This window comes from Acromyrmex echinatior, chromosome 19 (genome assembly GCF_024713525.1).
Source record: "Acromyrmex echinatior isolate Ae372 chromosome 19, ASM2471352v2, whole genome shotgun sequence".
NCBI classification, from domain to species: domain Eukaryota; kingdom Metazoa; phylum Arthropoda; class Insecta; order Hymenoptera; family Formicidae; genus Acromyrmex; species Acromyrmex echinatior.
The window spans coordinates 5770246-5783222 of record NC_141870.1 but is presented as its reverse complement, the minus strand read 5'-3'; the positions used below and the strand labels follow the sequence as shown (position 1 = coordinate 5783222).

The 12977-nt window shown below is 42.4% G+C and overlaps 1 protein-coding gene across 3 annotated transcripts in view; it reads left to right on the top strand.

The window, feature by feature from the left end:
* LOC105149028 (ankyrin repeat and SAM domain-containing protein 1A) overlaps positions 1–12977 on the top strand; it is a 57323-nt gene that overhangs the window by 9972 nt on the left and 34374 nt on the right. For 2 of the 3 annotated variants that reach the window (XM_087416208.1, XM_011061164.2), the window contains exons 2-11: positions 1175–1255; positions 1401–1557; positions 1811–1956; positions 2115–2237; positions 4968–5194; positions 5780–5996; positions 7952–8164; positions 8556–8829; positions 9041–9721; positions 12757–12931. In XM_087416208.1, the coding sequence (XP_087272334.1) occupies positions 1175–1255; positions 1401–1557; positions 1811–1956; positions 2115–2237; positions 4968–5194; positions 5780–5996; positions 7952–8164; positions 8556–8829; positions 9041–9721; positions 12757–12931 (2294 nt within the window). The remainder of the gene's footprint in view (positions 1–1174; positions 1256–1400; positions 1558–1810; positions 1957–2114; positions 2238–4967; positions 5195–5779; positions 5997–7951; positions 8165–8555; positions 8830–9040; positions 9722–12756; positions 12932–12977) is intronic. The other variant, XM_011061165.2, reaches the window with a different exon arrangement.

The following is a 12977-nucleotide window of genomic DNA, read 5'->3' as shown; positions in this document are numbered from 1 at the left end:
AACAACACTATGTCGGATGACTATGTCGGTTAGGCAATATCGCACTTACGGCACGTACGATCGCGTCGGAGCTTTATTACTGTGAAATGAAAACGTTAATTGCGGCTTTTCATGTTGATCCATTACTGCGCATAAATGCTCGGTTCATGTCGCCAATAAATTCCTCATTATGGGCCTTTAAAAGATTTTAATTTCGATTATGCGCTTAATTTTTTTTTTCCACGGCGAGACTTAGTCTCACCTGCCCTCCTATCTTGCAAAATAAAATAAAAAAAAAAAGAATTCACTTTTATATAAACTTTATTCGGATCTTTTTTTGAATATTCTCGAAATCCAGTCAATTCAAACGCCTTTGAACGCGGATACTCGACGCTTCGAGGATGGCTGAATAGCCGCCGGCTTTCCTCCCCCTTCGTTCCTCCAATCAAATCCACTTGGAGAGAGACGGGATAACGAGAAATTCCTCTATCGGCAAAGCGTTGCAGGAATATCTGGATATCCGATTCAATAAAAGGAAGCAGAAAGGTGGCAAGAGGGCGGGAGTCATAAGTCGCTGGAGAGGAACGCTGCTATATAGTGCACCTCTTCCGCTTTTCCCGAGGGTGCCGTCGTTTACACGGTGTTTGCGGGGGCGCGACATTTATCTCCGCGCGAGCGCAACAAAGGCACGTAATGAGAACATGTGTTGGACGCAGGAAGCTTCATTAGCGAGCCTGTTCCTTTTCACGGGGCACATTATGTCATCTAACGATCTGCAGCGATGTGCAGATATCGCGATTTTTCGGCGTAGCGTGCCGTATTCATGCCGTATGTCGTGCACTTTCTCGAATTACGAATCAGAAATAAAAAATTAAGTAATACAGCGGTTGATTCGACATTGAATCATTGAATAGCTTTTGAATTAAAAATAATTAATATGCAAATTTAATTCCTGTAGCGAATTAAATTTATTGTCCTATAAGATTATCTTGTAAAATCATTTGAAGTATTTTGTTTATCCTATCTGATATTTTTGCGATAAATAATTAAATTATTATCAAGGTAGTTATCGCGAGTTAATAAAAACAATAAAATGAACACTAAACATTTTTTCAACAATTTGTATTATATGAAAAAAATAAAATAAAATAAATCGATTTTCTGTTGTACGATTGAGCAATATTTTTATTTACAGTTTACGTCGGGGACCAGGTGCTAATGTGCAAGACGCCAGTGGATATTCAGCTCTTCATCACGCAGCCCTAAATGGGCATAGGTACAATATTATATCTTAAATATTTTTTAAAAGATTATTAAAGATGATTGTTTAAAGTACTCTTTATCGGATTATTAAAATTGATGTTTTCCTTTTTATCGAATTTTTTAAACATAACTGTATTTCCTACAACATTCATTTGCAGAGACGTGGTCAGATTGCTGCTCCAATATGAGGCTTCCACCAATGTCGTCGATGCTAAAGGTTCCTCGCCGCTTCATTTGGCAGCTTGGGCTGGGGACGCGGAAATTGTACGATTAATTCTTAATCAAGGTCCATCGGTACCAAAAGTGAATCTTGCGGTTAGTATCATATCTATTATCAAAATGTTTTGTTAAAATAATCATTTTAAGATATATTTCAAGAGTCTGTAACACTCAGAGTATGTTTTGCAGTATCTTTTTATTCAAATGTAATGCAAGAAATTATTTTTTATGGTTACCAGAAATAATATTATATCTTACTCTATAATTTAATTTATGGAAGAAGCTGTGATGAATGTCGCAAATTAATGTGTAATATCTAAAAAAAGCTCTAAATATCGTTTGGTTACAGACAAAGGATAACGAAACTGCATTGCATTGTGCCGCACAGTACGGGCACACGGAAGTGGTGGCACAGCTGTTGCAATACGGATGCGACCCTAGTATCCGCAACAGCCGCGGAGAATCCGCGCTCGACCTCGCTGCGCAATATGGCAGGTAAATCGCACGTACAACTATATCTTTTCCAGCGACTCAATATTTTCCCATATACACTTCATGATATTTGCGGACATTAAATTTCGCGATCTATATTACTATTTCGATTGGGATTCATGCTAAGCATCATCGTAACGTAATCGTGGCGTTTCTTACAGATTGGAAACTGTGGAGTTACTCGTGCGAACGCATCCTGAATTAATCGAATCACTTCGTAATTCTTCCTCATCTCTGATCTTCCCGCATACACCATTGCATTTAGCTTCTCGCAATGGCCACAGGTAAGGATTAATTTATTTATTAATAGAAAGTTTCATTAAATTAACTATGGAGTTTATTATATTTAATAATACTGAGACAAACATTATTTTAAAAACGCAGATGCTTCATTTTCCCTTTTTATCTCATACAATTTAGCAGTTTTAATTATATTTGGCGCAGTATTTATATTATACAATACAATGCCGCTACCATCACACGTTCGGATATTTTTGTTTATCTAAGGACTGCATATAACTTCTTCCCGCGAAATGGTCACGCTAATTACTGGATAATGCGCAACATGTATTGTGTTCGAGTACAACAATGGATTCGTTCGAGCTAACCATAACGATGTCGAGCCATTTGCAGCGCTGGCTATTAGAGCCAATCAGAGAGCACCGCTTACGTAATCCCGTCGAATGCGATATATGCGTCCTCCGACTGGCATGATCCGATCCAACCCTCTACTGGTTACACGTCCCATATTACCGTTCCGTCGATTGCCCTCTCGTCCCTCCTCGAACCACGCGAATGCATCCGATCGCATCACACCGTCAGCCGTTCTGTCCATCCGTGCGGATTGCTGACCGCCTCCCGATTACGAGAATCGTATTAATCACTACCGCCGAAACGTACCGACCTATATTAATCGTGATGGCAAAGCGGCAAAATTCCTTTGCATCTTCAAAAAAAAAAAAAATATCGGTTTCTTACTGTTTTGTGCTGTTTATATTGAAATATATCGCTGCATGTACATATTTAATGAATAATAAATCATCGGTATTGAATTGGAGTGGAAGAATCTTCTGTGTGGAAGAAATAATGTCATAATCGTAGCCACGCATCTTGTGTAATATTATTCAATTAACTGAACCGCGTAATAGGGTGACAAAGAAGGAAGAGCGGATAATCGATTATGTTGAACCCACATGATAAAATGGCGAAGACTATAATCGCTACTATATTTCCTCGATAATCGCGAGAAATTCTTTGATCTCTTAGAATCGATGATAGTAAATTTCATTTCGGTATCACGGCATTGTAACATCTCCGTTACCTAGTTGTTTTGCATTTAGCATTTGGTGCCGAGCGATACGTTCTCGTTTAACAGGGCGATGCTAGTCCGTAATCCTGCTGAGCTTTTTGTATAATCGACGCCACGGAGACGAGAGAGTGGTGGGCAGCGAGGGGATGGACGATCGTAACAGTCCGGTTGGCGGTCGAATCAAATCGTGAATCGCCGCGAAACGGCAGTCACATTGTAATCGGGTATAACGCCGGTTTTTCTATGCAGCCTCGCAGCCGGTAATCGCTTTAACCGGCGCTTGCCGCTTATAATGCGATCGTATCACGATATACAGTCCGGCGGCTGCATTTTCCGTCGATGCCGGCGCGAGGGTGCAGCAGAATTGGCCGGGGGTGGTGGCGTGGGATGGGCGTGAGAGAGAGAGCGTGCAGAACGTGACATTTTATCGCTCGAATTTTGGTTAAATAACGGCGCGCGAGACGTTTGCGCCTGTACGAGTGCGAACGCGTACGCACGAGCTGTTTGGACGTTTGGGCTAGATCAGCGTTTCTCAAACTACAAATATGGAAAACACAATGAGGAAAATTTTAGCGTATTAATAAAAAGTCTGTATGAATTCGTACACTGTATGAACACTTCCACTGTTGGTCCACAGACATGAATAACATGGATCATTTGAATTTATGAAGATCCATGCCAATAAAATGTTTACGTGCAAATAAAATCACATTTAAATAAAATCATGTCTTATGTATTCCTATATTTTACACACGAAGGTTTATCTACATTTTCTTTTCTATACTTTTCCTTTTAAACTACTATTTAAACTTTCTCTCTGTCCATTCCGAATCTATTTGTTGAGTATGTCGGAAGATAGCGACATCTCGCAAAATTTGAGAGTCTCTGGGGTAGATGTACGCGCGCACGCAGGCACGTATGGGAGAAGGGGGTTGCGTACATTGCGACGGTCGGACTCACGCACGCGTTTCACGCGCGCATCACGATATTTAGTGGATCTACCAGTCCAGCTATATGGGGGGCTAGAACAGGAGGGGGATGGGCGAAAGGACTGATGGCAGAGAGGGATCAGTTTGGAGGGGAGGGGGGAGGGAGGACGGGGGACGCGGAGTAATGTCTATTATCGGATTCAATATCGATGCTCTCGGTAAGCCAGTATACAAATACCCCTATGCTACGGTAATAACAACATAGGTGCACGCGAATCCGATCTTCAGCCGCCAATCCTATATGCGACGGATGGCTGCGGTCACCGCAGTTGGTGCATAGTCTATCCGATAGAAGGAGAGCAAAATCTGTATTTCGATTAGGCGCTGATAGCAAATGCATCTCTTATAGTCTTAATGGCCTGTCGATGGATGGAAGTCGCAGAATCCAGACGTTTCGAGATTGCGTAAAATCTAGATGCTTTGATTTCTGATCTCGAGATTTAGCGCAAAGTCTACAAATTATAACCGACAATTTATTACTTTGTTTCTTAATATTCTTTAAGCTGGATTTTAATCTTATTTTTTTACGGAAGAAGTGAGAAAAGCGTAATAAAATACAAAACTACTCAAACGCAATCTAATTTTTCTTTACGTAATCATAACACATGTGGCTACTTTTAATAATTATGGAAACGTCTTGCAAATTTCATGGGTCTCGTTATGTTACATTTGTTATATATAAAATAAGGTGCAATGAAATATTTGCTTTGTTGCAGAGCGGTCGTGGAGGTTCTCCTTGCTGCTGGAGTTGACGTCAATACGAGAACATCAGCGGGTACTGCGATGCACGAGGCCGCGCTTTGCGGCAAGATGGAAGTAGTACGGGCGCTGTTAGATCGCGGAGTGGATTTGGGCATTAGGGATTCTCGGCAAAACACGGTGCTTGATCTTCTGGGACAGTTTCCGCCGCATGTCACTCAAGATATCACAGCGGTGATAAAAAGTACGGCTGCATTCGCATACAATTTATTTTCATAGCATTACGACCGATATATTTATGTACATGTATGTATGTATATATGTATGTATGTATATATGTATGTGTATGTATATACATATATATATATATATATATATATGTATACATATATGTAATTAAAGTGGAACGTCTGTTGAGAGAACGTACGTTTCCAGTTTGCTGCAGCGTTTAATTAAATCGCTCTTAGCCATATATAAAGATTTGTGTGTATATTTGCATAACGTTATATTAAGCACATGGGATTAATCCTGAACTCTGTTTCTGCATACATTACGTGCGAATAATAAAACGACACATCTATAATTTTTATCACAACTTACATCATATAATAACGATGACCATCCAAATTCTCATTTTTGAAAGTGCTATATATATTAGGAGTATTAAAAAATCAATTCCGAATTTTTACTACCTTGTTTTTTTTTTTCATTCACTGCCTTGCATCTGCAGTACTGCTCTTTTTATTAGTTTTGTTCCTTGAAAAGATTTGTGACTATGTGTTTTATGATCACTGTACACAATTACATGCCCTCGTCGATTTTGAAACAGGGCATCGGTCTTCCTCCGGTGTGGAAAGTGACGCCGATAGCGAGAATTTGCCGCCAATTCCGGTACAGGGTGGCGATTCATTGGGTAGCCCCTACGAAAATGTTCGTCCGGAGGATGATCTTTCCCCCGCGGAAGGAACGTCGCCTACTCAATGGCAGTTCTATCATAAGCCTCGGGACGACGATCGTCGCGTTTCCGGTACATCTGTCATGTCATTGTGAGTATTTTCCTTTACATTCTTTGCATGTTATTCGTTGCAATATTTTTTATAACGCGTATATCAAATCTTTCCCCTATTTCCCCTTACTGATTCTACGATGTTGTGATGGATGACGATACATGCTTGTAGAGAACATCTAATACAAATAATGTGTGTTTATGATATTAGCAAGATATTAATTCGGTAGTAAACAAATAATTTATCATCAGAGAAATATTACGAGAAAATTATATACATATGATTGGATGAAAGAAAGAGAGAAAAAGAAAGAAATAGCATGATATACCGACACTTAGTGTAGTAATAAAAACTGACAGATTAGAAGCATTTATTACAAACTGACTTGTTAGATATCATTCAATACATTCTAAATAAATATTTATATGTCGAAATGATTTTTGAATAGTTAAAATAAATGCTTGTAATCTGTCAGTTTTTATTACTACACTAAGTGTAGTAATAAAAACTGACAGATTACAAGCATTTATTACACTTTACAAAAATTTTAATATACACGCATCGGACATTCATACATATATTCTCATATATAATAATTTGAGAGGTTTGGGACTTCGCACGTAAAATATAGTGAAAAAGTATTTCTCTATCATTCAGACTCTATCTTCATAGAAGTCTCGCAGAAAAAAATAAAAGCTGCGATTGCATCGGGTAAGCGCAGAGGCTCGTAATATTTTGCAAAAAGGCTCCGTGCGCGCACAGCGGCTGCGGCTGTGCTTTAATATAGAAGATGTTGGACAAACAAAAGCGTAGACGTGGACGGAGCGCGGAGTGAATGAGTGAGTACCGGCCAAGCACTGGAATGATGACGGCTGGTGCTGGCGCTGCTGCTACCACCGTTGGTACCCGTAGGAGGTGGAGAAGGTTGTAGGTGGAGGTTCTCGAACCGAAAAGGGAACCTGGATATGGGGCGGTGCCAGGGGGAGAAACGCGAAGGTGGAGGAAGAGGTTGGAGGAGGTGGCACGACCGCGTGTAGCCCCAGCGCGTTAAGCACCGCTTGGCTTGGTTTAATTTTCCTGATGTAGGCAGGCGAGATGGTGGGTCCGACCGCCTCGTTCGCCCCTAGGTCACCCCCGCAGCATCACCCCATTGGTACTCTGTGCCAGTGCTACCGCTCTAGCTGCTAAGCCCGACTGGTTGGCTCGGGTAGTACAGCGAGTGAGAAAGAGAAAGACGAAGACATAGGGCGATAGAGAGACGGCGAGGGAAAAGTGAAGAGTAAGGGAGCGAACAAAGTGAGAAAGAGGGATACGTAATACGTACGAGTGGAAGAGGGAAAAAGAGAGTAAGAGAACGTGGGAGCTCTCGTTGATGTTCCACACTTCTACCATCAATGTTTGACGTCGGTAGCCCCGGCTTGGCCGCCTCGAAATGAATCCATCACGTTAAACAATGTAAATGTTAGCCCGTCTCAGCATAAAACTAATAACCATTGCTCTCTCCCTTGTGCTACAAGCGCGTGGCCTCCGCAACCTCTCGGGGCCGCAAGCTCCTTTTTCGTTTCTCTTTTCCACATTCGTCGCGTTCCGTCCTGGTCGACGTGGCCTCATTAAAAAGTCGGCGCTTGCTTATGAATGTCTTCAATTGAAGCATATTTTGTCAATGAAAGCAGCTGTCTTTTCTATACACACGATTTACATTTACATTTACATAATATGATTTTTATTCTTTGCTTTTGCGAGTGTTTTAATTTAAGCATTCCGTTATTCGCAAATGATACATTTTAAATATTAAATAACATTAGCGTAATAAGGTAGCGTATAATAAAATGCCGTATAAACATTAGTTAAAGTTTAATTTTATTGAGTGGCGTATAGTTGAATAACAGTTACTTCAGCTTGATCGATATACAAGATTATGTTGCTTCGCTTTGAATATGCGATTGATTGTTGGTAATTGATAACGGTTGATTGTACCGGGATGCGCGTTTCAGTGAAGACGAGCAGAACGGGGACCCGGTGAACGGAGTACGGAGGGTCCTCCAGCAGACAGAGGACTCCGACCCCAGTTCCGTCTTCGACAGCGTCTTTATGTCCCTATCCGACACTCTCAACTCTATAAATACTCTCGAAAGTTCTGACCAAACTCCTGAAGATATACCACAAAACATTACCAAAAGAACACCATTACCATCCGACACTACACGGTAACGCAAACATTTTGCACCGCATAGTTGCATTAAAAACAACATATAGTTTATAATATCGAATCAATGTTTCTAAAGGTAGTTTTGATTAGAGTAGCTTAATGCATGTGTACTTCGTTTATAAGAAAATTATACGTTTACCGAAAATTATATTCACGTACTTGATGTTGCCAAAGAATACTACATAATACCTCAAACAAATGCGATTTCGAGATATACCGTTGGCGCGCAAAATGTAACGACGTAGACGTGAGAAGTTTTTATATTTCTTGCTGATTAATCGAGTGGAAGCGTACGTTTCCGACATTCTCGATCTATCGGGTCGATTTATCATCAACCAATAATAGATAGTCGATTGGTTCCGCTGAAACCCCGAGTTTTGGTTGTACAGGGGCTCCGACAGCGGACTGTACCAAACTCCACCCGTGCCACGCGGCACAATGGAGGGTAGCTTCGTGTCGGAGGACCTGTCCTTGACATTGCCCACGGGATACGGGGGCAGAGAGTCCGATCAATTGAGCGTATCGTCATCCTCGAGCGTCGGCGGACCGAGCCCACGGGACCGTCGTTGTTTGCCCAACGATTCCAGCGCTGCCGGGATTTACTTGCCAATGGCACCTCTGTCCAGCTCGCTACACAGTCCTGCTTCCAACAATAAAGTCTCGGTAAGAGCCCCGGTTTATCTACATAAATTATGAAGAGATATTCTCAGATATAACATTTCCGTATCTGACGAAAGTTAAAGAGATAAAATTGCCTCGCACGTTTTTCCGAATTTCGCGCGAATTCATTTTTTCGGGAATATTTATGAACGTGAAGATATAGTTCAAATAAACGTCCACCAACGTGAAGAAATATTCGCTTCTTCTTCCGCAGCCGACGCCGCCCAAGAAGCCGCCTAGACGAAATCTCTCGGTATCCCCGACGCACCTGCAAACGCAGATGTCTTTATCAGCCGACAGTTCGGTAGGGCCGAGTAATTACGAGTACTTGTTCTTGGCGCGCAGCGGTGCGCGAAGTCACATCGATCTTGAGCAGCTGCAGAAACGGCGTGATCAGCTGCGACACGTTACGCGAAGCGTGGACCAGTACGTGGAGATGAAATCGCGATTGGTTGGAGCCGATGAAAAACGCGAGTCCAATGTGGAGCCAGTAGCCATAACGTCTATCTATGAGAACCGGCCGATCAAGATGCTGAATCCGCGAAGAAAATTACGCAGACACGCGTACGAAAACTACGAGCCGGAGAATAGTTCGTGTGCCGACAAATCACCCTGCAGCGACGGCGACGTGATTCAGGAGCAAACGTTTGTATCGAGCGCGTTTCTCACTTTGAAGTCTTCCCAGGAGAGTCTCCTCGACGAGCGGCGTGAGATAGCGGATGGACAATCCGCGTCAGAGAGTCGCGAGGCCACCGACAAACGTCTTAAACGCGTCCAGATGATGCTGCCGACCAGTCCTACGCATTATGTTCAGCCGCCCACTCCTGATCATCCGCCGCCGTCCGCCATGCAAGCGGAAAGGTCCATCCATGAGCGCATTCGTCCGCTCAGCCAGGTAAGTGCTATCAGCGATTATTACTCCACGCAAGGTCAATATGCTAACGAATGTATAGTACCAAAACGAGTATAGAATTAATTATGGTCATTGGTAGCGTGCAATTGCTACTATTTGATGTTATTACGAGTCGTTTTAAAGCAACGACATTTTCATGCGTTTGTTGAAGAGAATCGCGATGATTGTCTTGTTTTTCTTGTTTTACATGTCTAGAGCTGTTTGAAAAAAAAATCGTATTTTTGTAAAATAAAGTTCCTTTAGAAAATCACATTGGCAAGTTATGAATCGACAGATGGTTCTTAAGAGACTAACGTCATTTCCAATCTCCGCATTAACTCGAACGTGCGTGCATGTAAGATTCTTGATTCCTCGCGAGAATTCTGCAGTTCATTTCAAATGGTATAGTGATCTTAAATGGGAGCGTTTCCGCGATTTGTCGCGCGATACTTGGCGAAGCGTGCAACACGGCGTGGCGGCGTTCAACTTTGCATCGTCGGCTTCTACTTGGAAGTGCGGCAATCAGTAGATACTTATACGTACGTATATCATATGTCGAGAGAAATAGTCAGATCGAGATAGTGACGCGCTAAAGACGCGTCAAATTGTGGAAACTCCGCGGAGAACACGGGGGAATTTCAAAGCGCCCGGTGATTTACCCGAAACTGCCGATCCTTTAAGCCTTTTCATGACGTAAGAACACACCTTAGCAGCGTGCGCTCATTAAGGATCGCCATTAACGCTCTCACTTGACCTGATGCCTTGGACAGTAGATAAGCAGTCGACATAGCGTCTTACCAGGTTACGTTTAATATACAAGCTGTGTTTGATCTGTGATGCGATTTACAAGGACTCGTCCCTCTGCCTCGCTCGCTCTGCCCTGCCGCCGTCGCTGCCTTCGGCCTGTCTCGCTCGTTTGCTGCCGTTTGCGCGTCGCCCTATGATCGTTCTGCTGTGAGACCGACTACGTTCAATTCCCATCCACCGCGAATGGATATCCATAGCACACGACGCAGCTTCCAGCGCACTTCTACCTCCCTTCCTCTCCCTCTCTCTTTGCTCTTTCCACGGTATCTCTCTGCCATCCACCCCAGCTTCTCTCTACCGTTCCCTATATGCATTCGCAATCCGTGTCTTTCAGTCAGCTATACACGCTTGACGAAATATTACACAGTGAATATATCCAGAAAGGAGTCGCTGAATGCGGCGAAGACGGCGAACTCGTATGCACAGTCGGTGATACCATGTAACATCGCTTGCTTGGGAGATGCTCGATGTCTTCATCATGCAAATCGTCTATTTGATAGACACAGATACCTTCTTCTCGTAACACGCTTTGTACATCCTTTCCCTTCAATGAGTTGTAAATCCTTCATTCCCCGTTGGGGGATACTATAGGATACTATATGAGTCTAAACATATTTCCAGATTCTAAATTTAAATAAGCCCCAAAGATCCGTGTGTTAAACAAATATGCATTGGAAAATTCAATGAAGAAGGTAGCTATTGAGGAAGCTATTGAGGAAGCTATTGACTAACTTAATATTGCTAATATCGCATGATTTACGCGACTGATATCGCAATATTCGTCAGTCGACTCACGATAGTGAGTCAGTACCCGAGCGTATTCTCAATTCGTTGAACAGCTGATATGATTCGATGATGGAGATCGAACGCTATTACGGCGGCTGAAGACAGCATGCTCGGCACACGGAGGCAGAGGGTCTCCGTGAACCTGTCGGAGGAAGGACGAAGAGATGGGAGAACCTTCTACGGATGGTTGCTTCTCACCCGTCAACTTCCGCGAATCCAGTAGAGCGGCAGAATGCAAGACGCCGACACCCTTTGAATAATGAAGCCCTCGGCTTCTATGCCTGTCTGACTTCACCTCGCGAACGCTCGTTCTCCGTTGCCATAGGAGAGAGAGAAATTCACGAATTTGTAGCGACGGTTTCCGGCTGTCTCCTCGAGATGTTCTCGGCGTTTTACAGATGATACCGCGAACGTCTGTCGGGCCTCTGACGTCAAATTTTAATTGCGTTAGAGCCTTTCTGGAACGCGCGATGAAATAGCAGCTTGCCGTTTCGTAGTTTGCACTTAGTAAAATCAAAACGCGAGGTCTCTTTGAGTGGTATAACGTAATTTTCGGTGGTTTAATACGTCTCGCTGTTAAACATAAATGACGTTACGTTGACCATTGATTATGGCTTGTTATTTATATGTATAACATATTTTATTTATAATATAAAAAAAAACACATATGTAAATAAATATAAATTAATATCTAATCTGTATAAATTGTACGAAATTGTAACTTTAATTATTTCAGTATTAAAATTATTCATCTTCAGTTATTCATCTTTCCTTCTTTCTCTTCTATTTTTTTTATAATAAAAATAATTTTTCATGTATAAAGTAATTCCGATGTAAACTGCATTGCAATATTTGCAGGCAATAATTCTTTGCGGATCATAAAATTCAAAAGTGCTGGAAAAATCGTATTATATTTGTCATTTATGACTCGCCGTCAGCGGAATCGAAAGAATTAATGTCAAAAGGTATAGATTTTTATTCGAATAAATAAATATGCTTTAGGTTGACCACGCGTATTTATTTTCCCTCCGATTTACATGGCATATTTCTCGCGTGCCTGCGCGCGGACGTTTCGTTTCAATAAATTTTCATCGCGATAGGATTGGCTTCATTTTTCCATCGTGTGATTTGCCGCGGCTCGACGCGACGCGGCTCACGGGGGAATTTTTATATCGACTGTAAATATCCGTGTATAAAATACGAATGTTGACAATTTCGTGATAACGGCAATACGCCCAGAGTAATAGTGGTCGCGGGCAAATTGTAAAACGCAACTGCCATAAATCCAACAACATGATCAGTACGAGTTTCACGGCAGATATTGAAGGCTTGGAAACTGAAGCGTCGAAAATGCCCTTTCCCGCAGTATCTACTACAATACTGTAGCGTGTACTTTAAGCGTGGAATTCTCGTTACTTCTTCAAATCGCGCTGATTTGTCAATAGGTATACAAGCGAAGATCCCGCGACATGGAAACGGAAACGGACGAAGATCTGCTGCAATTTCCCACCGGTGGATCGCTCAACGCATCAAGCGGTTCGTTGTCCAGCGTATCGCTGTCCGACAAGAGCATGTCCACGGATAATGTCGAGGAATACTTCGGCGACGTGCCGTTTGCAGGTAAACAGCAACGCACGCTTGGCTGCACCGCATGACGCTTCTTTCT